This window comes from Centropristis striata, chromosome 3, assembly GCF_030273125.1.
Source record: "Centropristis striata isolate RG_2023a ecotype Rhode Island chromosome 3, C.striata_1.0, whole genome shotgun sequence".
Lineage (NCBI taxonomy): Eukaryota > Metazoa > Chordata > Actinopteri > Perciformes > Serranidae > Centropristis > Centropristis striata.
The window spans coordinates 27,336,102-27,361,522 of NC_081519.1; the positions used below are offsets into that span (position 1 = coordinate 27,336,102).

At 40.3% G+C, this 25,421-nt stretch overlaps 1 protein-coding gene across 2 annotated transcripts in view; it reads left to right on the plus strand.

The window, feature by feature from the left end:
- LOC131968891 (receptor-type tyrosine-protein phosphatase gamma-like) overlaps positions 1-25,421 on the plus strand; it is a 519,997-nt gene that overhangs the window by 442,434 nt on the left and 52,142 nt on the right. For both annotated transcript variants that reach the window (XM_059329944.1, XM_059329943.1), the window contains exons 10-12: positions 10,726-10,834; positions 17,427-17,476; positions 17,913-18,642. In XM_059329944.1, the coding sequence (XP_059185927.1) occupies positions 10,726-10,834; positions 17,427-17,476; positions 17,913-18,642 (889 nt within the window). The remainder of the gene's footprint in view (positions 1-10,725; positions 10,835-17,426; positions 17,477-17,912; positions 18,643-25,421) is intronic.

Genomic DNA, 25,421 nt, shown 5'->3' on the forward strand with positions numbered 1-25,421 from the left:
GAGACGCAACTGTGGCCGCCGTCGCTAACTGTGCACAACGTCCTACGCTGATCATAAACAAACCAGCATGCTAACTGTACACAAAGTGTCCACCTCAGATCGTAAAAATTAACCTGCATCGCTAACCGAAGTGTCTGGTGCTTGTTGTAAACAAACAGAGATCGCTAAGTGAACACCTCCTGCAGCAGCAGCACATACACACTGTACTGCTACAGAGCTAACTGTTAGCCTACTAGCACTGTGCTACTATGCACCTCATCCCACGACACTGGACTGTGCACTGTGAAAAGGGCAGAATATCACACCTTCACGGGATCACTATGAGCGCTCTAAGGCAAAGAGCTGGCACAGATCTTTCCAGCAATATAGTAGGGATTTGCGGGACCGCACTATGAAAGGGACTTATGTTTATTGTCGCTCGTGACTACTCGCTACTTCACCGGCTTTTACAAATGGCGCATGTGGTTGTGGCGTTGAGTACTACGCCACATCCTACTTGTGTTCTATCCAATCAGCAACCAGGCTTTTTTCAGGGGAGAAAAATGGCCCTGCTCTTTGAAAGGGCCAAAAAAGTCTCGGGACAGCAAATTAGGAACGTTTCGGCGAGTGAGACCCGCCTCATTCTGGGGTATTCGACTATAGTGGAAACACTCTAAATTATTCACTAGTAGTTAGTTCCTCATTTGTTCCCTGGTCACGACTCAAAATGTATGCGCCTTATTCTAAAGTGTCACCATGACCCCTATATTCTCCTTCTCTCTCTTATTTTTCATTCCTCATACTTTTTGCTTTTCCTTCTTCATCTCCTACCTGCTGATATATCAAGCTGAAAACACGCAACCCCCCATCCTCAGCCATATGTTATCTGGTTAACTTGATTAATAGCCTATGACTGAACCTGTGATACCACTGTGATAGACTGGACATGTAAACCTATTTTAATCATCTAGTACATTGTCATGACTTACTTCTGATTGGACAATGAAAGTGATTTGAACAGTGCTACATTAAAATATATTGTAAATAATGACAATGAGATTTTGGACTAAAACACAGTCAAATGCAGAAGCACTGGGAGGAAACATGTATAGCGTGTGTGTGTGTGTGTGTGTGTGTGTGTGTGTCTGTGTGTCTGTGTGTTTATTTCAAAAAATACAGAGGATTTTACATCATCAAAAATATGACTGCAAGGGCCTTGCAAAATCTAATAACATGTTTTGGAACCAAACTGTTTTGACACATACAGAATCAGCACTGATTGCATCATTAAAAATGTGACTTTTTTGTTTAACAAAGGGACACGCGCTCTGGCAAAATAATGAGAAAATATGTCAGCAGAGGTTTTAATAAAGTAGTTATTATTTGTCTGGGAATGAAAGCTTTTGATCACAAACACGCACATGCACGCCTGCACACACACTCAAACCAAGCAACATCCTCCATCAATTCCATTACAAATGGTCTCATCAGGAGCCAGAATGAGCTATGACAGAAAGCTGTGAAGCAGACAGGAGGTTTCATTCCCTTACATTGTGGTCTGTCGGTCGGCTAGCAGAATACTAATGCTGAGCTGGAGGCGATGCAGGGCTTCCAGCCTGTGCAAAAACCATGACCTTGGGCCAGTGGTTCTGTGGGAAAAAAGGAACGGCAGAAAAAAGGTATCAGAGTGCCCCCTGGCTGTGGAAGCAGCATCCGCTTTCAGAACTGGGATTCAACCATGATGAGAGGTTGAGGGAGAGAGATGGGAAGTGTTTTATCCTTCCATCATTAACTCAAGAGATCTCTATCCCTCCCTCTGAAATCTATTTCTCTCTCCCTCACCCTTTTCTTCTCTCCACCCCATGCCTTATCCCCAACGCTCCCTTTCCACACATTCTTTTCTTCCCTCTTTTTGTCAGTCCTTTGATTCTGCTCTTATTCCTCATATTCTCCCCTGACGGCTCTATCTAGGTTACAACAGGGACTTACATGGCTTTAGGACCCCAAATCCTTCACACGACTCTCTTGTAACAATAAGTGGAGAATTCCCATTTAATGAAACACTGAACTGGAGGATGTCATGGCCCCTACCACTTGTGAAGGGAGGGTAGAGCGGGGGGGTGGGGGGGGGGGGTTGTTGGAGAGGTGTTGATTCCACTGTATGATCATTTTAGAGCATTTCTGATGCTCTTCAATTGTGTTGTGTTGTAATGAATTTCTATAATATAGTTGTCCCTTATTCACGTAATTCATGTAAAATATTAGAAACACTAAAAACAGTTTAATACAATACAACTAAACAGCACAATTAACAGCAGCCACCAAAATCACCATATTATTGAATCAGTAGCCCTCAAACACAAACTGAATATTGTTATTTATTATATGTTGGAGTGCATTCATTTTAGTCTACAGCACAATTAAAATGCAGATAGATAGTTTGACTGATGACGCTAGAAGTTGAGGGTCACCAAAGGTAATATAATTCATGCTGTGAAGACCATGATTGTCTCAACCAAATTCGATGCAATTTATTCAGTAGTTGATGAGACATTTCACTTTCAAATACAAAGCTCATGGAAGCATCAGATGAGGGTCACCACTAGTGAAGGGACAATGAAGCTTCGTGAACCATTTGCTTTATTTTTTGACCCAAATAGTTAGCTTTCTTGGCTTAAAAAAAGGCTTTAGCAGTGGTAACTGAGTGTGTTTTCAGCCCTTTGTTGAACAAAGAGCGCCATCTAGTGGGCTCTGTAAATAAGGCAAATGATTCATGAAGCTTCATTGTCCCTCCACTAGTCACCACCATCAGTAGAATTCATCATCAGATGTAAGGTCTGTTCCAACAAGATCTCCAACCTAACGGACATAATAGTTTGTCAATACCACCCATAACGACACAAATGAGCAGTTATACAAATGAGCGTTTTGCGTCTTACGGTACTGCCACTGAGTGTCACACATGTCATTTTACATACATGTACGGTTCATGTTTGTAAAAAATGCAGTTTCTGTGAATTTAGGCTACAAAACCACTGACCTAGGTTTAGAGGGCAAACATAAAACTACAGTTACACCATCTCAAATACTTAATCACAGGTGCACAAACCCTATTCTATTAGTCACAAATTATGAAAGTCATGTGCTGACATATTTGCTCCATTTTTTGCTGTAGATATGTTGCAAAACACATTTACACCCCTGCATCAAATAATGTGAAGTCATGGACAAAATTTGCACATCTGCAAATCAGCATGTGAATGTGTACAACGAGAGCTGCACACCTGTATAATATTTACTCACAAATATATATATATAGTTAATATATATATATATATATATATATATATATATATATATATATATATATAAATGCACGACTCTCAGGCAGTAGAAGGTATAACAAAAAGTCTTTACTTGGCAAAAGTTAAAAAATGCCCTCACTATGAGGATCATACGTTCAAACAAAGAAAAGCACTCACTTGGAGGATCAAAATATTCACAAACTTTAATCAAATCTGAAAACATGAAAACCTGGCTGGGGCGTTTATGAGACAAAACATACTGAACAAGACGAACTGGCAGCAAGACAAAGGGAGACAAGGACTATTTACACAAGAGGTAGGGGAAGACAGGTGAAACCAATCTGGGGCAGGGTAGACAAGGAAGTGCTCAAGACAACAGACGAAACATGAAACTAAACTAAGGCATGACATGAAACACTAAACACTGAACATGAATAAAATTAACAAACGTGACGAGACACAACAAAATGCTGTTCACAAAGACACAAATTACTTTTGCACCAAACATCTTGCTTAGATAGTGAAGCAGACATGATAAGTAGTGAAGGGACAACGAAGCTTCGTGAACTATTTGCTTTATTTACGGAGCCCACTAGATGACGATCTTTGTTCAACAATTACCATTACTAAAGGGTTTTTTTTAAAGCCAAGACCGCCATCTAGTGGAGTCAAAAAATCAATCAAATGGTTCTCGAAACTTTGTTGTCCCTTCACTAATGATTTCACTGCAAAAAAGGTGTGTCTAAAAACAAGATAAAACACTTAATCTGAGGGAAATTATCTTGCTGCATGGACAAATAATTTCACTTGACAAGATTTCTTGAAATAAGATTGTTAAATCTAGAAATAACCATGATGAGCAATTAAAATAAAAAATTAACTCTTAAAACAAGATAATTTATTGAACACTTCTAAATACAAGTTTTTTATCTTGGTAAGAAACAAATCATTTGCAGTGTTGTACTTGTAGCGTTGGGGGCGGGAGCTGAATGCAGCACAGGACAATTTCGACCAGGCTGAACCTCAACCTCATTGGTTAAATTCGGCGCCTGGCACGAACACAGAGAAAAAATACTCCCCCCACAAGTTCTTGCTCAAGTTGTAATGATACCAAGCAGCAACCTCTGGTCCTGAGCTTTGAAGCCTATGCGAAAGTAGCAAAAACTGCAATTCCTCGACAGCAATTGAGGCTGGCTGCAAAAGGGAGCAAGTTAGATTGACTCTCATGTTAAAATGTCCAATTTACAGTAGAAATAGACGTGTTTACAACCTGGTTCAAAAGATGGCTCTACTCTCAAAAGCTGATATCCCTCTCCATGACAACTCTGAGGGGGGTGAATTTTTTTTTATATATATCACTCGTTTAAGTTTTGAAATTCTGCATATTTAAGGGTGTACTAGCTTTGAGTGACAGGTGACGGAGCTGTCTGTCACTAGCCGCTAGCTGCCTGTAGCTGCTAGCACTTCAGCTACTTCACTGCAAATTTTCCCTGTCGGCTATCAGAGAGTTTTATTACATTCATTTATCTTCTAACAGTTCCTCATTTGGTCTTTCCATAACCTGCTACTGTGTGTAGTCTTACTGCAGCACTATTTATGATTTGTGTTTACTTATATAAAAATATATGTTAGTGTATAAACAGACTCACAGTGCAGATCAGTTCTGTTAAGCAGAGTGATTTGATTCCAGACTCTTTATTTAGACATTCTGTTTGTTTATCAGCTGCTATTGATGCAACTGTACATTGAGGCCCTGAGATGTTTGCATGAAACCTTTTGATTTGCTCAATCTTTGCCACCCATCTGTGTGAGAGCAGGAGTCTGCTGGAAGCGTGAAATCTCCACAGCGTTAGCGTAAACAGCAACACCCACGTCTGACAGAGCACTGCCTTTTTTTTTTTTAAAGCTATCAGTTGTTCGTCAGATTTCATGTACACTCCCATGGTGCATTTGTGATGATATCTACTTCCCTTTGAATACATGATGGAGATTAAAGGAGTGACAATTCACAGCTAAGACTTGTAAATAACCCATTAACTCAACTTTCAAAAGGAAAATGTTTCCTTGTTTTTATTGAAGGTGCTGCATGTGTCATTTTAATACCAGTATATAATGAGCACATTAGTGTTAATGGCAGTGTACATAATACCGAATGGCACTGCAATATCGTCAGCCTTTAGCTGCATGTCCACTGTGTTTTATATTAACTATATCCCAATAACTTTAGTGTCTGCATTTTAAGAAAATGTTGTGATCTTGCCACCTGTGAATCTTGGATCCATTTGTGAATTTGAACTGAACAGCATTTCCATTCACCTCCCAAAATGGCATTTCTCTAGTGAAGTGACAACGAAGCTTCATGAACCATTTGCTTATTTGCTCTTTGTTCAACAAAGGGCTGAAAACACTCATTTACTATTGTTAAAGGCTTTGTTTTACAGCCAAGACCGCCATCTAGTGGGGTCAAAAAATAAAATAAATGGTTCATGAAGCTTTATTGTCCCTTCACTACATTTCACCTTCATTTTGGTTCTCTGACAAGGAGCAGCAAGATTTCAAAGGGGCTTGTATCACATGGTGAGGGTGCATTGGTAACAGACACCAGACAATATACCCAGTCTGTATCTCTCAAGTGTAATCACAAAATATAACATTAGTTTTGTTGGCCTACTCCATTAAGTACACCAAGTATCAAGTATTTTTTCTGTAAATTACATTTTTATCTCCTGTAATACATTATGATTTGGTGAATAAATCAGCGAATGATGTGCATGCACATAATTAACTGTGTCAGTCAGAGAAGTGGCCATTTCAGCCTCTTATCTCTCTGGAAATGTCTCATATCATCTGACTGCGTTACAAAAATGCTGACGTTTCATCATTACTGACTATACAGGAGTTTTTTTTTCACTTCTTCACTTTGACCTGCAGAGGATTATCTGTTGAAAACATTATATCAGTCATGTTCACGTGAAACAAAGCAGTTTTTCCCCTTGTGCAGAAGTCTCTACTTTTCATCAGGTTACACTAATTAGCCTGATAAAGAAATGCAAACCACATCCACGCAGCTGATTATTTTCAGTAAGACAGATCAGAGCATGATATACGGTCTGTTTATGTTATTATACTTATTAGCATGAACACACATGCTCTGTGTGAGCTCAGTGCCAGCATGGTTCCCTCATGTACTGACTTCAGACTAGTGTCACTGGATTGTGCTTTGTTTACTTGTCTGTAAATATTGGCTGCTTACACTTTTTTTTTTGAAAGCCATACTTTGCTCCTGCTTTGAACAGTTATGTGGAGATGAGGCTGCAGTGGAAAATAGACTGTGAGCAGTTCTGGGACCAGTCGACCATCTGCCTCTTAACGGATCATGACTGCATGAAATAATTAATAAATAAAAGTAATGTGTGGCAAATTAATGGAAAAAGTATTTTTTTTATATCAAGGCAAACACGAGACCAGACTGGTATACCGACTGTTTCCACCAGGTGTCCCACCTGACTCAGAAGCTGTTTGAATTAGAATGTAGCAGCTCCAGACCCCTTGGTGTCATACAAGGCTAACAGATTTACCTATGGTCAATGGGCAGAAGAACACTTACCAGAAGATGTCGCTCTCTCCCTAAGTTGAGCCTATGCTGAAAACAAATTAAAAACTAGCCTATATCAGCAATGTGCAGACGTTGTCATGGCGCTTAATACAACTTGTGTTTAATTTGCCAGAATGTGAAAGGACAAACACTTTTTAAGCCGCTTAGCATGAAGTCAGACCGGTTTTTACTAGCCTGGCTATACCCAGACTGCCTTGCGCGCTCGAATTTAATTTCGAACCTCCAGGCGGTCTGGAAACCAGGAAGCTTTCTTAGCCCTGTTTTAGGGATCCAATCACAGAGCGGGGAGGGACGGTGAGACGATGACGCGTACTACTCGGCACTTGGAAGCTGGTAGTTTTCTTACGGATCCAACATGGCTGCTGCAGACACGAAACTCTCTTCAGCTGTAGATGGTGTTTTAAATAGTTTAGAGCGAAAGTTGAAAGGCGAAAGGTCTCTCAGCGGCTCCGCTGTCCCCCGGCTCGTAGCGAGATCCCCAGTAACGGGACTATTAGCGCCGCTAGCGCCGCTAATCACCGGCGAGCCGGGGGACAGTGGAGCCGCCGAGAGACCCGCAGCAGCTTGTTTATTGCCCATAAAATCAGTGGATGTGTGTGGCTGAATGACATGAGGGGGAATAAAGCGTGAAAATAAATCTTGCAGAAAGCGAGAACTGGAGAAGCAAAGCAGCAAGCAACACTCTCTCAAAGACACATACACAACAAACATCCATTTCTGTTGCTCTGCTACGTCATCTGGTATAACTGATCTGATTGGCTAAGAGCTACCTACAGACGCTTTTGATAGACATTCTAAGCGCCCAATAAACGGCTCCCGAGGATCGTAAACCACGCCTCCTCTATGGAGAAATGAACGGCTCATTTGAGATTTGTCTGGTGTTAGCCAGGCTAGGTTTTTACTAGGAGACTACCAAATTTGCATTAGGCAACCAAATGGTTTAAATTTTCCACAGTAAATAGACGCGGATATGCTTGTTTGAGTTTGGGCAGATGATACTGCGTAGTATTGAAGGGACAATGAAGCTTCATGAACCATTTGCTTTATTTACAGAGCCCACTAGATGGCGCTCTTTGTTCAACAAAGGGCTGAAAACACACTCAATAACCGTTGCTAAAGCCTTTTTTTAAGCCAAGACCTCCATCTAGTGGAGTCAAAAAAAAAAGCAAACGGTTCACTTCCGCTTCGTTGTCCCTTCACTACTGTGTAGGTGTAGCTGACATACTGGGTATATAGTGGTGGTTACATGTCTCCGCTGACTGACTGAACTGGTTTTACATCTTGAACCATAAAAATGAGAAGAGTATAATGTTGTCCAATGGCCTGCTATATATTTTCACTTTCTAACTTAGTGTGATTATCTCAAGTGATAAAACAGCTTATGAAATGGATGGCTGATAAATTTGTCAGACTTGATTAAAAAATGAGACTTTAGTTAAATAATGAAATTTTTAAAAGAGAATGAAGCAGTGTAGGAATAACGAGTAAGAGTCAAATATATCATTAAAATAAGGCTCTACTAGACTCTATCTCTTACTTGGTTTAAGATTAGTGCATGGACATGATAACTTTATCGTTCTGCTGAAGGCAGCAAGAGTTCTTTATATGAACTAATAAGATATGTTTTTCTTAAATGAGAGGGTGACTTGAAGGACAGGCTGTGACCCCCCTTTTTCAGCCAGTGAAGCTCCTGGATCATAATGCTGTTAATGGTGAAGAGAGGCATGGGTGTGGGGGTCTTAAGCATGGATGATGAGCATGCATAAAAACTGTTTTAGATCATGGATGATCTTTCTTCACCTTTGTCTTCAAAGCCTATGTGAAGGAAAACACAACATTCTAGTGCCAGGTCCCAGTTCCAGGTTTAACAAGACAAGGTAAAACCTAGTCTATGTATGATGTATGGTCAACGCAAGTTTAATGATATAATAAACCCCTTGTCTGTTACTCACACGTCTCACTGGTCAAATAGGATTCCATTCTATTAAATGTGTCAATCCACACTGTGACGGAAAAATTCACTGCATTTCTGCTGTCAGTCAGCCTGGTGAAGGCAGTTCAGCCAGCTGCTGCCCACTCAGCTCCAGTAGCTGCTGCTGACAGACAGACAGCAGCCGCCACGGCCGCAGTGTGTGAGGAGCAGCTCACAGACAGACCAGGAGACTTGATTAATCAATTAGCATGCAATTAATATGTTCAAAACACAAAACAACGTGATTTATAACAGCTGTCTATACAGATTACAATTAATTTACTGCGATGGCAGATGGTGTCAGTGTGCACGATCTGACCCGGGGTAGTAAACAGTAGACAGAAATAACTTGCTTGAAACAAAAGAGAGTAACTTTTTAGTGGTTGGCATCGGCTAACTGCCTCGTACTGTCATTTATTGTATTTTTCATGATTTTGTGAGCGATTGAAGTCCGCTCTAGCTATTCAACCTCCGTGTGTTTGGTAAGCAGATAGCTCCGCAGTCATGTTACTGCAAAATCATACCATACAATTATGACACAGCAGTGGTATATTGGTATAAAATGTTGCTTTAAACGCAAAACTTTACATTCTATTAAGGGCCACAATAAATCACCCAGAGAGCCTCATATAGAGAAGGCAGCTTGAATTAAATATCGTCACACTGTTAAAATAATCGCCTAACTGCGTTACAGCGGTGGAACGGCTCCACTGCGGTTTTGCTCCGTCTTCTGCCCAGCGTCAATTCACACCGGGCGCGTTACAGCCGCGGCACGGCAGCATAGCGAGCCAGCCGTACACATGCGAGATAACGAGAACACGCGCTAATCCTGACCATACGGGAGACCGCGAGATCCTCCAAACTCTTATTTATACAGCCTATGGATAAACTGTGTGATTTTTTTGTTGAGAGTCATGTTTTGCCAAAATCATCTCCTCATGACGCCGGTCACCTATGGTAAAATTGCCTACATCCTCAGTAGATCAGATCATGTGATTTTACCCCTTTAAGATAATGGCCTATGTCAAGTGTGTGACTTAAGTGGATTTATTATGCCTTAGTCCAAATAAAATGTGACTTAGGCAATTTTTTTTAACATGCCTTTGTGACTTAAGCAAGATATGGTAACACTTTATTTTGAAGGTGTCTACATAAGAGTGACATGAGCGTGTCATAAACATGACATGAGATGTGTCATGAACAATAATGACACTTTGAAGTAACATAGAAGAAGCGACTTAGAAATATACATATACATATATATAAAGTCTCTTCTTGTACACACTTTTTAATGGCTGTATTTTACTCACTAACTCATTCAGTATATGGTATATTCAAATTACTGAGGTTACAGTGAAGACAGCGCTTAATTCATAGTGACTGGCTTTCAGACAGTAATATGCTCTATTTACAAAAAATGACTGCATTGTATACTGCAACAATATTGCAACTAGCTTCAGCTCTATACTGTCTTTTAGTCTACTGTAAAAATCAATGAAATGATGGATTGGTCTGTAATTCAGTATGCAGATTAATCACAGTAACATACTGTAAAGTAAATAACAGTAGAGGAACTGTACAATTAACAGTAGAATACTGGCAACCCTGCTGCCAGTATTTTTTTTGTTTTTGTGAAATGAATGTCATATGTTACCCCTCAAATAGAGGGAAGAATGTGAATTGAATGTGATAAAGACTGTATAGAAATTAGTGTGTATGGGATAAGCTGGTCTTCTGGGTTGGCCTACCTGAATACAAGACAGTAACAAGCCCACTATGTGTCTTGTGTCAGAATTAGCATGACTTGTGATAAAAACCATCCAGATGTTGTGTATGTTGTGTGTGTTGTTCAGGAGGCCATCATCTCTCCAGTCTCCCCTGATGTGCTGTACCTGTTCCGAGTCCAAGCCATCTGCATGAATGACATGCGCAGTGACTTCAGCCAGAGCATGCTCTTCAGAGGTAACACACACACACACACACATGCACGCACGCATGCACGCACGCACGCACGCACGCACAAACACACACACACACACACACACACACACACACATAGTATATTTTATGTTACTTTTAATATAAGTGTTCTGCTTTACTAAAGAAGCCACAGTCTGACCTTTTGTTCAGAACAGAACTGTAACAACTGGTTCAAACCAGAATAATGAACTGTAAAGATCTGGGAGTTGTCAGACAGTAGAGGCTGTGGAATTTGATATAAACAAGTATAGGTTGTATCCTTTTAAGGTTAAAAAGTAGACTTAGCAGCATGATTGTTCCTGGGAAAACGTGCCCATGCATTGGGTATGGGCTGGAACATTCAAATTAATTGATCTTACACACAGACAGAAAAGCCAGAGAGGACAAGGGCTTCATTGAATCTTTTTTCAGCAGCCTTGAAATTGACAAAGTTCTCCTCTGCTGTACCTAAGCAGTGTTCTGATAGAAAACTAAAAGGAACTTCAACTTGGTCTGTGTATTGTCTTAGATTAGTGCTACCATTATTTTCTGACAGTTAGTATTCTTTTGATCATATTATCACAAAATATTTCATATTGAGTTTATTTATATTAGCTCATATCAACAGCTGCAGGCTTAACTCTTATGCCCTCCTCAAATTTACGACCCTCTCGTGACCCTCGTAGCCAAAAAAAGGCCATGCACACTAAAACTGCTATAAAATCACCATACATCAATATTTTTTTTAGATTTTTTTTCATAAATCTCTGAAACAACTTCCGACTTGTTGAAAATTACCAAACTTTAAATAATTTTCAAAATTTTAACCCTTTATATGCCAGTTTATATATTGAAGTTTTCCATAATTTCAGCCACGAGGGTCACCAGAGGGAGTATCTGGCACTACATAAAAAAATACTGACGCAATCAAATCAATTGTGTTGCTTATCTTTGACATATCCAAGACCCTAATAACAACCAAAGCCCCAGCTCCTTACTATTTATTATATGGAAAATAATTCACTTTTTGTGTTCTTTTGAAATAAATTATGGAATAATTCAATTATATAAACTTGCATATAAAGGGCTAAAATTTTGAAAATTATTTAATGTTTGATTGTTATGAAGTCGGAAGTTGTTTAAGAGATTTTTGAAAAAAAATCTGAAAAAAATGTTGTTGTGTGCGTGGCCTTTTTTTTTTTTATTTATGATTTTTTCATATTGAAAACATTGACATCATTGGTTAAGCATTTTTTACAAAAGTTGTCCAGAATTAATGCATATATTTTTGATATTGCTCTTTCATTAAATGGATTTACATTAAGGACTAAATACAGTAGGTCTTTGGAGGGTGTAGATGGATATCCTGGGAAAAATTTAGAGGCAAAACTCCAAACCTGAAGATACCTGAAGTAATGAGACTTTGGTAAATGATGATCTTCACATAGACGTTTAAATGATGCAAAGCCATCATCTGTGAAAAGGTCTTGAAAGTAGACCAAGCCACTTCTGTGCCAAACAGCAAATGCCTGATCTATTTGAGAAGGCGCGAAAAGATGATTAAACATTATTGGCGAGAAGCTGCATATACTTGTCAAATTAAAATGTTTTCTAAACTGACCCCAGATTTTAATTGAGTTTTGGACCACCAAATTAGATTTCAGTTCAGGTGTTTTGATTTCTAGTGGGAGAGGGGCAGTTAAGATTGAGATCGGGGAGACTGGGAGTGTAGCTCCCAGTTCCATATTGACACAGGCCGGGCCCTCCTTGTCTGCGAATGTGGTGATCCAATATGTCAGCTTGACAATATTAGCTGCCCAATAGTAAAATAAAAAATTAGGTAGACCCAAACCACCATCAGATTTATTTCTCTCCAGGCTTGCCTTCTTTATACGTACAGGTTTTTTATTCCATATGAAAGAGGAGATAAAGCAGTCCAGCTGAGCAAAATAGGATTTGGGGAGAAAAATGGGGATCATTTGAAATAAATAAAGATACCTGGGCATTACAGTCATCTTCACTGCATTTATCCGCCCAGCCAGTGAGAATGGGAGTTTTGACCACCTATCCAAGTCAGTTTTGGTATGATCTAAAATAGACCTGTAGTTATGCTGAAAGATAGCCTTAATTGAACCTGCTATTTGTATTCCCAAGTAGGTGAATTTATCATTCTCAATTTTAAAAGGGACATTGTCATAAGTGATCTGTTTTGCCAGATTGTTCAATGGAAATAGTATAGATTTTGATAAATTAACTTTATATCCTGATACACTACTGAATTTTTGCAGCCAGTGGAGAAGGCGGGGAATGCTCTCAATTGGGTCTGATATCTGCAAGAGCAAATCATCAGCATAAATCAAGGTTTTATGGTGTATTTCACCCCTGGATATACCCTTAATCCTGCAATCTGATCTAATAGCAATTGCCAGTGGTTCGATTGCAATGTCAAACAGGAACGGCGACAGACAGCAACCCTGTCTTGTACCTCTGTGGAGCGAAAAGTATTCTGAGATCAGGCCATTTGTCCTGACTGCAGCCAAAGGTGTTGAATATAGGACTCTGATCCACCTACAGAAAGTGGGCCCCATTCCAAATTTTTCTAAGGCTGCAAAAAGATAGGTCCATTCGTTTCTATCGGACGCCTTTTCGGCGTCAAGGCTTAAAATAACTTCTGGCTGCACAATTGAATGGGGGGAAAATAGCACATTAAATAATCTTCTCATGTTAAAAAATGATTGCCGTCCAGGAATGAAGCCTGTTTGATCTTCATTAATAATTGTGGGAATTACAGTGTCTAACCGTTGTGCGAGGGTTTTAGTTAAAATTGTATAGTCGCAGCACAGAAGACTTATTGGCCTGTATGAGCTACACTGTACAGGATCCTTATCTTTTTTTAGTAGGACTGAAATTATGGCCTGGGTAAGCGTTTGTGGTAATTTTCCATTGGTCAAAGATTCATCATAAACAGATTTAAGGATGGGTGCAAGTTTTGAAGAAAATTCCTTGTAAAACTCCATGGGGAATCCGTCCGGACCTGGTGCCCTTCCTGTCCGACACGACCTGATGGCATTCGCCACCTCCTCAAGCGACAATGGCTGCTCTAAAAGTGACTGAGCATCTGGAGAAAGCTTGGGGATATCGAGCAAATCAAGAAACAAGTGACTCTCCGATGAGCTGCTATCTACCTCAGATTGATATAGAGTAGAATAATATTGTACAAACTGGTCATTAATGACTCGGGGGCTGCGAGATATCGAGGCAGCACCTGTGTCAATTCCTGGGATCGTTTGCTCAGCTGACTGTTGTTTAAGTTGAAGTGCAAGGAGCCTCCCCGCTTTATCTCCATGTTCATAGTATACCTGTTTGGATTTAAAAATATTTCTTTCAGCTTTCCATGTCATAAGTGTATTGAATTCAGTTTGCAACAGTAATTTCTCCTTAAAAAGATCTGGTGTAGGTGAAAGAGAGTAGCGCCTGTCAATATGTGCAATTTGATCAGCCAGCTCTTTAAATTGTCTGGAACGCTCCTTATTCCTATGTGCCATGTAAGAGATAACTTGGCCCCTAAGGTAAGCTTTCATAGACTCCCACAAAACTCGCCTTGTTACATCCTGAGTGTCATTGATTTCCAAAAAGAAGTCAATCTGATCGTTAAGATATGTTCTAAAATGCTTACACAAGAGTAATTGGGGGTCTAGCCGCCAAGTTTGTTGAGGTTTTATGTTGGCTGGAAAAATTAGATCCATCTGCACTGGGCTGTGATCTGACAATACTATACTTTGATATTTGCAGTTGGAAACTAAAGGTAGTAGTTGGTTATCAACAATAAAATAATCAATCCTGGAGTAACTGTGATGTACAGGGGAGAAGGAGAATTGCTTCGCAGTTGGGTTTTTTATCCGCCAGGGGTCTGATAAGCCATAAGAGCGAAGGAAGGAGTTAATGGCCACTGCGGCTGACGAGAGAGTGTTGTTTGACCTTACACTTGATCTATCTAGCTGGGCATTAAGGACGCAGTTGAAGTCCCCACCTAGAATTAACTTATAGGAATTAAGGTCCGGGAGAGTTGAAAAAAAAATTAAGAAAGAATTGTGCATTGTCCCAATTTGGTCCATAAATGTTAGCCAGTATTATAGGTGTATTAAACAGCTTGCCCACTACAACAATATATCTACCATTAGCATCTGATATTACTTCAGAGTGTTCAAATGGAATCCCTTTCCTAATTAAAATTGCTGTTCCCCTTGCTTTATAGTTAAAACGTGAGTGATATATTTGTCCAATCCACTTACAACTTAGTCGTTTTTGGGAATTGATATTCAAATGTGTCTCCTGTAGCAATATTACATCAGGTTTTAATGATTTTAGATGACTAAATATTTTGCTCCGTTTGACCAAATTATTCAGCCCTTTGACGTTCCAACTAACGAACGAAATTGCTCCTTGTTGATTGTTTACATTATCCAGAACCATAGTGCAATAATTTGTAATGAACCGGTCCTACATGTTGGCTATATCTGAGTACTTCAGTGTATGTTTGAGTCAAAACATCAACCACAAATGAACCCAAAAGAAAGCTGACAAAAACAAACAGATAAACATAGATAAACCCCTTACCATCCTGGATCCCTAGGCTGGTCTTCCTTAAACCTGAGACTGCCCTGAAAACTCACTTAAGCCACTTAAACTCTTACATGAACTCTGCAAAGGCAGAACAAAATAATATAGGGCTTTCCTCTCAACAATATTTTGCTGCATGTGTGCTGGCACTTATTTGGTCACAGGCTGATAGGTTCTTAACACTAACAGTTGGAAGATATCCTCACAAGGAAAGAATTAATTCAAATAAAATTAGTTATAATAGTGATAATAGGGGATTCATTAAGTAAACATTAAAAAAATAAAGAGTACTATTAGAGTTAAAATAACAGATTAAAACGTAAACATTATGCACTTCAATAACGTGGCAGAGAAAAAGGAAAACAAAGAAGAATATTAACATTATTAAATAAGATATTCTCCACGTCACCCTTCATACTGTAGGAAACTGTGCATAATTATTCAACTTTTTTTTTCTTTTTTTTTTTTTTCAACCCCCATTTACATTCTTCAGATGACAAATAACACGAAAAATGTCACTTAACCTTGTAAAATGCATCCAACTGCAGTGTGGTGACGTTTACCAGTCAACATATAAATCAGCGTGTGCCGTCTACTGCAATGTTAATATGCAACGTATGATACCTGTTATGGCCCAGTGAATTATCTGTCACTCTCCCTCCGTCTCCCGTGGGCGCAGATTGGTCTCGATGTAGTGCTTTGCCTTGACCGGGTCTTCAAAAGATACCTGCTTGCCAGCTGGGGTAGTGATCTTCAGTGTGGCTGGAAACAGGAGCCCGTATTTCACACCCGCGCACCGGCGTAGCGAGTAATCTGGGTAGAAGCGCTTGCCTTTGTGGGTGATGGGACCTGCCCCCATAGCCTTTCGAAGAACATCCACTTTCTCCTGGAAGTAGTGGAACTTGACGATTATTGGCCTCGGGGCATCCCCATCTTTGGGCCGCGGCTGAAGGCTCCTGTGCGCCCGGTCGAGCGTCGGCGTATAGTCGAGGGCGAGCGCTTCCTTCAGCAGGTCGGCCACGGCTTTCTCCGGTCGGATGTTTCCAAGTCCCTCTTCCACTCCAACTAGTCTGCAGTTATCTCGCCGCTGCCGGGACTCCAAATCTTCTGTCTTCTCTGTCAACCGGGCGACTTGTATAGATAGCGTGCTAACTTTAGCTTCAAGTGCAACAACCCGGTTAGCCTGACCATTAGCTTCCTCCTCGAGATCATCAATGCGAGTTGAGAATGTGGCGTTTTCTTTCTGTACTTCTTCAATTGCCTTCGTAAACTCTGCGCGCACATTCCAGATATCTTCCCTTAAATCACTCGCCACGTCATCTATTTTCTTGTGCAGTTTACCTGCAGCAGCCATTACGGTCTTGGTTAGCACACTCTGCTCCGATCGCTTTATGGCAGCCAGGATTGCATCAAGATCTGGCCCTGACCCTGCTTCCGCGGCCGGAGCAACTTTGAATTACAAAAACACGACAAATTCGAGGAACTTGGTTCTTTTGAGACACGTTCGCACCGGGAAAGATGAGAAGGAGAGGAGGAATATTAAATAAATGTTCAATCTAAGCAGAGCCCACTAAAACACGTCTTCACATGTCGCTGCTCAGCTGCGCCCCCTTGCGTGGCCTTTTTTGGCCATGAGGGTGGCGAGAGGGTAGTAAATGCACCAATGGAGTATAAAAGACACAAAATTTTTTTTACAAAAAATAAAAGTTCCTGCAAAAATTCATGCCTCAAGTTGTAACACAGCCAAAATGATCAACAAAAAAAGCAGAGAAAAATGGCCCAAAATGCCTCATAGGAGGGGAATATGCTCAGTGTATTCAGTGTAGTGACTTCCACCATTTAGTATTCAGAACTTTGCATTTACATTCTGTCATGTGATGAATGCTCTTCAATGCACTCCTGGATGTCTTATAGACACTCTCTAGTGTTGCCTGTTTGTCTCTCTGTGTGGATAAATGACTTTCCTATGTTTCAGCAAACACCACCAGGATCTTTGAGGGGACAAGAATCGTGAAAACTGGAATGGTAAGGAAAGCAGAAGTGAATCACTACTATTGTCTTTTCAAGTTATTTCCAGCAGAGAGCAGTGTCTATATTAGCCTCATTCTTCCCTTTGAGGACAGGAATGTATTAAAGGGAATCAAAATCAGGATTAGAACACAGTAGTTCACATGTAACAGGATAAAGGGGTTTAAATTCTTAAATGTAACAGTATAGTAGTGTTTTGTTTTGAAGAAATAAACTATTTAATAAATAACACTTTGTACTTTTCTATGGGACAAACATCAAATAAAACAGCTTCAGCATATCATACTAGTATCTAAAAATTCACATACATTTCCTGACCTAGATCCAAATTTAGAGAACTGAAGCCAAAAGGGATTAAACTCCTTAGTCAATAATGCTAAAGTTGACTGTGGCGGAAAAACAGACTCTAATCAGTTAAGAGTTTCTTTCTCAGCCAACAGTGTCTCCAGCCTCCTCAGCTGACATGGCTCCCATCTCCTCCGGCTCATCTACTTGGACATCTTCAGGCATCCCCTTCTCCTTCGTCTCCATGGCGACAGGAATTGGCCCTTCCTCCAGCGGTAGTCAGGCAACGGTGGCGTCCGTGGTGACCAGTACTTTACTTGCTGGCCTTGGCTTCAGCGGCGGCGTTATCTCCTCCTTCCCCAGCTCTGTTTGGCCGAGCAGAGCACCAAGCCGTAATCCCACCTCCACGCGGCAGACCACCGAACCCACCCAGCCCGCCAGAGACGCCTCTGCTGCGGTGACGGCCGCAGCCAAAGCTGGGGGTGAAAACGGAGAGAACAGCAAAGGCCAGGGAGAAGATGGAGAGAGGGAAGGAGAGGATAAGGATGAAGAGGAAGAAGAAAAAGAAGAGGAATATGAGAAAAGGGAGAGGAAGAGAACGAGAGGTGTGGATGAGGCACTGAGGAAGGATAACAGCACAGCAGTGGATGAACCGCCCAGCAAGATGCCCGACGCTACCGCAAAGGAGAAAGGACGGACTAAAGCGTATCCCACTGACATGCCACCTGGAGTAGAAGACCACCTGGAGGTATATTCCCACAATCCACTTGACCCTTACTCCACCACCACCACAGAGGCAGCCCCCATGGGCCCAGCAGAGACACTCAGACCCAGCTCAGGGAGGGACAGGAAGCACTGCCCCTTCACCGTCCACACTGGTGAGTCAACAACTTTGCCTTATGTAAACAATTAGCTTCAGAAAAAGGTAGAATGTGTTGAATTTGAATAATTCAGCACCATTAACTGTCCTTTTCTTGTACTAATTTGATTATCACAAAATATTTCATGTTGAGTTCTCCTCTGCTGTACCTAAGCAGTGTTCTGATAGAAAACTAAAAGGAACTTCAACTTGGTCTTTAATCCACTTTTCTCACTCAGAGGTAGTGAATTTACACTACACTACACACACACACACACACACACACACACACACACACACACAATAAGTGCTCATGAACTGCAGCCACATTATCTTTAATGTCACTATAACTGTCAATATGTGTATCAGTACACTGCCCTCCCTCAACATGTCTGTGTATTGTCTTAGATTAGTGCTACCATTATTTTCTGACAGTTATTATTCTTTTGATCATATTATCACAAAATATTTCATATTGAGTTTATTTATATGAGCTCATATCAACAGCTGCAGGCTGAACCCTTATGCCCTCCTCAAATTTACGACCCTCTCGTGACCCTCGTGGCCAAAAAAGGCTATGCACACTAAAACCGCTATAAAATCACCATACATCAATATTTTTTTCAGTTTTTTTCCATAAATCTCTTAAACAAGTTCCGACTTGTTGAAAATTACCAAACATTAAATCATTTTCAGGATTTTAACCCTTTATATGCCAGTTTATGTATTTGCAGCTTTCCATAATTTCAGCCACGAGGGTCACCAGGGTATCTGGCACTACATAAAAAATACTAATGCAATTGCTTATCTTTGACATATCCAAGACCCTAATCACAACCAAAACCCCAGCTCCCTTCTGTTTATTATATGGAAAATCATTCATTTTTTGTGTTCTTTTGAAAGAAATTAAGGAATAATTCAAATACATAAACTGGCATATCGAGGGTTAAAATTCTGAAAATGATTTAATGTTTGATTGTTTTGAAGTCTGAAGTCATCATTAACTGTCCTTTTCTTGTACTAATTTGAGTCTCAAGTCTCAAGCCCTCAGAAGTACTTGTCTCTCCAAGGTGGTTCCTTTTTCAAGCACTCTCATGTCAAGGATCCGATTTGGAGAAATCCATAAAAATAAAATCATTCATCCAAGTGTACAGTATGTGATATCTATGGCTCCCAGGGCCCCCTCAAGCACCTCTTAATGTGAGGTTACACTGACAAAACCGTTCAAACAGTTAGATGAATTGGAATCACGTATGCCCCTATGGAATATATACATCTCATTGTGGGGTCATTTTTATGCAAATGAGTAAAGTAATAACACCACTGATTTGACAGAGAAAAAACAACCTAACACAGCAAAGGTTCCAAATATCCCCAAGAGTAAGATGATATCCAAGTGCCACTGCTGCTATCATGTTTCAGTGGGATGGAACAGAAAGATGAAGAAGAGAGTGTTTGCTTTGATCACAATTTCATTCTCTCCACTGTTATCTCTTGGAAATTTGTTCTCAACAGTTACGCAGTTCTTTTTAGATTAAGATGAAGAGGGATGTGGAAAAAAAGATCTAACTCACCAGCTGGTTCTAAATAATATTTTATTTCTCAAGTTACTACTACACTTGATTGTCTGAAGTATTTAATGGATTATGGGAAGTTTGTCTACAAAAAGATAAACATTTAGGGGACTGGCTATAACCAGGGATGGAAATAGTACTAGCATTGGCAACCTTTTGTAACTGTTACATCAATGCCAACCTTAACTGATTAGGTAATTCTTAATTGTATTCATTTTTCCTGTAACCGACATTTTGAACACAGCTGATTCATGTTTTGAGTGTCTCTTCTCTCGAGCTCAGCCTAGTCACCAGCCAAAAATGTTGACATTGTAAGTTTCTGCAAACCACAGAGACATTGGTCTGCAATATTTTTGCCCACAAAAATATAGCCATTGCACGTACCTGGATATGTTCATCTGCAACGTTTTTTTTGCTTTGTTGTTGACATGACGTAGCAAAATGGTGGTTAGAGCAGCATATATGTCCAACAAACACCCCAGAATTATGAAGTGGGAGACCGGTGTTGGCATCCTGTAGTGGTAGAAGTTATGTCTGGAATAAATAACATTATTTTTACCAGTGCTTTTAGTGCCCAACCTTAATCAAAGAGTTGTAGTATTTACAGTGTTAAAATCATCTGTTGTCACATGTTAATAATGTGTTGCAGTCATCACCTGTTTGCAGCATGGTTTAAGTGAAGTTAGTCACACTTCCCAATGAGAGCAGGTTGCATCAGTTCAAATGTTAATATTTAACCTAAGTTTGGTTCAAAAATGTAGATATTTAAAGTTATCAGTGGTATGCAAAAACCTTCAATGCTACTCCTGATTTGGCTCCTTTCTCATTGAGTTTATTGCGACTTATTTGGCTTGAAATGAAGCAGTTTAATACCATAAGAAGTATAATACCATTGAAACAAAACCTAAACCTATTTTTTAGAAATACAAAGTACAAAAAAATAGCAACAACAACTTTGTTACAGTAACAACAGCAGATGTAATTTGTTACTTCTACTCTGTCCCAGTGTTCAGTGTGGCTATTATGAAGTAAAATTACCATCATAGATGGCTGTCAGTTGGTAGAGTGGTCATCCACTGATTGGACGGTCAGTGGTTTGATCCCTGACCATGGCAGCTTCGTGTCGAAGTATCCTTGGGCAAGATAGACAACTTAATCCAATAAGGTTTATTGTTGTTTTAAATTGTTTTTTTTATTAGAGTTGTGGGAAAAAAGGAAAAAGGAGCAGAATAGAGAATAGAGTTGGAAAAAAGAGTTGCATGTGTTGTATGCAGGGTGAGAGGTATAACTGGGCTCTTGCATAAAGCTCTATGTGTCCAAAGGCTTTAATGTACTGTAGTAAGCAGTGATATAGAGTGGATGGATTGCAGTGATGCAGAGCAAGGTAAAATGTTAACAGAGTTCCAGCAGGAAGTTGAAGCAGACCTAATGCTTCCCCTCCTCCCCTGAGCCAAGACTTTGGGCAGGGCCGTGCATGAGCCAAGCAAACACCATGGGATACCAATTCAATTTCAAGTGCTTTGGAACACAGTCGAAGCGCAATACCAGACAGTATTATGAACAAAAGCAATCTTCTGATATTCCCCGAAAATGGCTTTCTCAATCTCTTTATCAAAGCACATTTAGCAATAGTTTTGTTTGAAAGTTGAAAGCTTAAAAGTTGTTGTACAACTTTGTAAAAGTGGTAACTGTATACATTCTGCTAAGAACCTCTGCTGTGGGAGATGTTCCTATCATCAGTGCAAGCTTTTAGTAAGAGAAAGAACCAATATTTAGCCTATAAGCTACAAACAACTACAAATTAAAGTTTTCAAGGCAGAGAAACGTTAACTTATCTCCTAAAAAGCATTTCTGTCTCCATGTGACACGTCTATTCTTTGAAAGAGTCTGAGTAATAACTAAATATGGCCCATAAAGAAATCCTGTGTTTCTCAACATACTGTTATTGATTTAAGGCTGTATCAGCCATATCATGTGAATCTATTTAGACAGCTTTGATTGGATACACTTACAATCTAGAGGTTCTAAGTTTCTTTTTGTTTGGTGGCACCTATTGCACCAGTTATTAAAATATCATGCCCGCAGGCAGTCTATAAATGCAACGCTAGACCAGACTAACCCTACATGAAAGTCAAATTAGTTCCACTTTGACTAGAAACAGCTTTACATGGATCAGTAATCATATTTTAATTCAATTAATTACTAATATTTAAATAATATAGAATATACTTAATAAAACATAAAATTGTCAATGGGGCCATTGTGTGTGGTTGGTATTTAGCTCAGTAGAATTTGAATCAACAAAATCTGCAACCCATATCAATCAAATCAAATCAAATCAAAATTACTTTATTCATCCCAGAGGGGAAATTCAGTTAGTCTGGTAGAATCTCTGTTAGAATGAGACAGCCTGATGGCTGTAGGAGAGAAGGATCTTTTGTATCTCTCCGTCCTGCAACGGAGAGAGAGGAGCCGTCCACTGCTGTTTCTTTGGTCCATAAAGGTTTTGTGTAGCAGATGATCTGGGTATTTCAGGATGGCCTGGAACATGTTGACAGGTCATCTCTCCACCACCTCCTCCAGTGTGTCCAACCTGGCTCCAACCACACAACCAGCTCTTTAGACCAGTCTGTCCAACCGGCTTCATCTCTGTGTGTGATGCTGCCTCCCCAGCAGACTGCAGCATAAAACAACACACTACCACCACAGACTGATAAAACATCTGCAGAATCTTACTACACATGTCCAGAGATCTGAGCTTCAAGAAAAAAAAGAGGCGACTCTGCCCCTTTTTGTAGAGAGCGTCTGTGTCTAGGGACCAGTCCAACTTATTATCCAGGTATACACCTAGATACTTATAACTTGGCACCACCTCTATGTCCACCCCACAGGTATTCACTGGCTGAAGGGGGGGCTCGATCCTGTGGAAATCTCTGATCATTCCCTTAGTCTTTGAGGTGTTCAGTAGGAAATAGTTCTTGTGACTCCAGACACCACATGGTCATTTGTTTCTGCCCCAGACATGTCCTGTTGACAGGAGATCAACAAATGTGCATGCCTTAACGCATAGTCATAGTTTAAACCATGTGGTTACCGTTGTGAAGCAGGCAAAGAAAATGCTTGATCATATTAAGGCAACAAAACAAAGCTGGTTAGCTTTAGGAAAAGATTGCAGTTTGTGTTAAAATCGGTGTAGGATACTTTCTCAACTTCCGTACTAAATTATGTGTCATAGTTACACATGTGACATAGAATGATACATACAGTAGTTACATTGTTTACGTATCAAAGTTTTGTGTTTGAGTAGCCCATCCACCATTTCTCCTATTGTAGTTCCTACAGCAGTTAGAAGTCGCCAGCTAACTATAGATGATAACAAGGGATGTAACAAACTGCTTGTACGAACATCTATGGGGAATGACGGTCTCCTTAAAATACATTTTGTTGATAATATAATTTTACTTACTTACTTTTCCCACAACTATGCGCCTGTTTATAAGCTCAGTCTACCTTAGAAACACTGAAGAAGCCATGTGATATTGGAAAGTCAAGGTTGAAGTTTACTACAAGGCCAGTAGGGACGCTGAGCAGCGATGTTAAACTACGGTTTAACTACTGTTTATCCACAAATTTTACTTTTATGAAACCTTGCTGTATCTTTCTTCCTTTCTCTTCTGTTCCTGCATCCAGACTTCTCTGCTTATCAAACTTCGCCATACTTTCTCAATACTTTTAATTTTGTTTTTTTACTCTCTCCATCACTTCTTTTAGTCCTTCTCCTCTCTTCCTCTGCCCACTGCCCCCTCCCCTTCTCTCACTCTTCCAGCAGCCTCTCATCCTCTCTCTGCCTCTCCCTCTCTGCTCTCTCTGATCTGAGTGCTGGCCTACTTTCAGACATGGCGAGAGGAGATGAGGCTTGCAGGCTAGACTCAGCTGCAGGGGAGGATTCATTTATAGTTACATGTGTGTGTGTGTGTGTGTGTGTGTGTGTGTATGCTATGTGTTTGTGCCTGTACGGTATGTATCTTCCTGCACATTAGTGACTGTGTTTGTGTGTGTGTGTGTGTGTGTGTGTGTTATGTGTTTGCGTGCTGCTGGCAAGGGTTTATTTATTTATTTATTTATTTTTGGCGGACCGCCGTAATCGTAAGAGAAAAGCAGAAGGAACAGAGAAGGGAACAGAGGCAGGCAGCATCTCTGGGTTTCTCTGTGTGCTCTGTGCATGTCTGTGCGTGTGTGTGGATGTAAGGAAGGAGATACAGAGTTGATGCCGATGCAAGCCAGCTGTGGTGCAGTGCAGGGGCCCAGCCTGATGTAGTGTACGGCTCCAGGCAAAGCTACAGATTGAAGGCCATGGGGGCCGGCATCAGCTCCAGCATCATCATGGCTGCAGCCGCAGAAGTGGGTAGGTGGTGGTGATGGTTGTGGTGTAGATTCAGGGACCTAAAAGTATTTGAGATTTACAAATTACTCAAATTCTCTAGAGCCATGTGTTGTAACGATGCACTTCCTCTAAGACTGTGCAGAGTTTGTAGGGCTCAGGCATGGAGGACATCAGTATTCCTCTTTTCATTTGCATTTATTTGACTGTTTGTGTTTGCTGCAGCACTTTCAGTTTTTCAGTTCGATTAAGATAAATGAACAACCTCATGTTTTGGAGAAAATGCCTTTTTGCTGTCTTACTCAGCATGAGATATTGATCCATTTTGTCTCTGTGCCCCATACAGAGATACAGTTGGTCCAGGACGTGTTTAGCCTAGCTTAGCAAATTAGATGTGTCCCAATTCCACACTATGCAAATTTGGAGATTTCACACTAATTTAAGGCCTGTCTCACCTCTATCCACCATTTATTTTTAATTCCTATTTTTCCTTATAGTAATTATTTCCTTTGTGAATTGTTTAATAGTAGACAGCAACAGCAAGGAAATCTATGCACACTGGAATTTTGAGAAGATTTAATTTTGTCAGGTTTCTAGAGTGAACATGTGAAAAGGTTGATTCCATGGTTTAATTAGTGATTCAAATAGGTCAGCCCTGTGCGTACTGCCATTTCCATTGAAATTTCCAATCAGTGGCTAAGCAGCCATGTCGGAGGAAGTGCTATATTGAGGACGTGCAAATGTAGCATTTCAGCCCCCCTTCCCCTATTAATATATCCTTTGCCACACCTGATGTAAAAACTACCAAGAACAAAACTGGTTAACAGGAAACTGGCCCGCTGC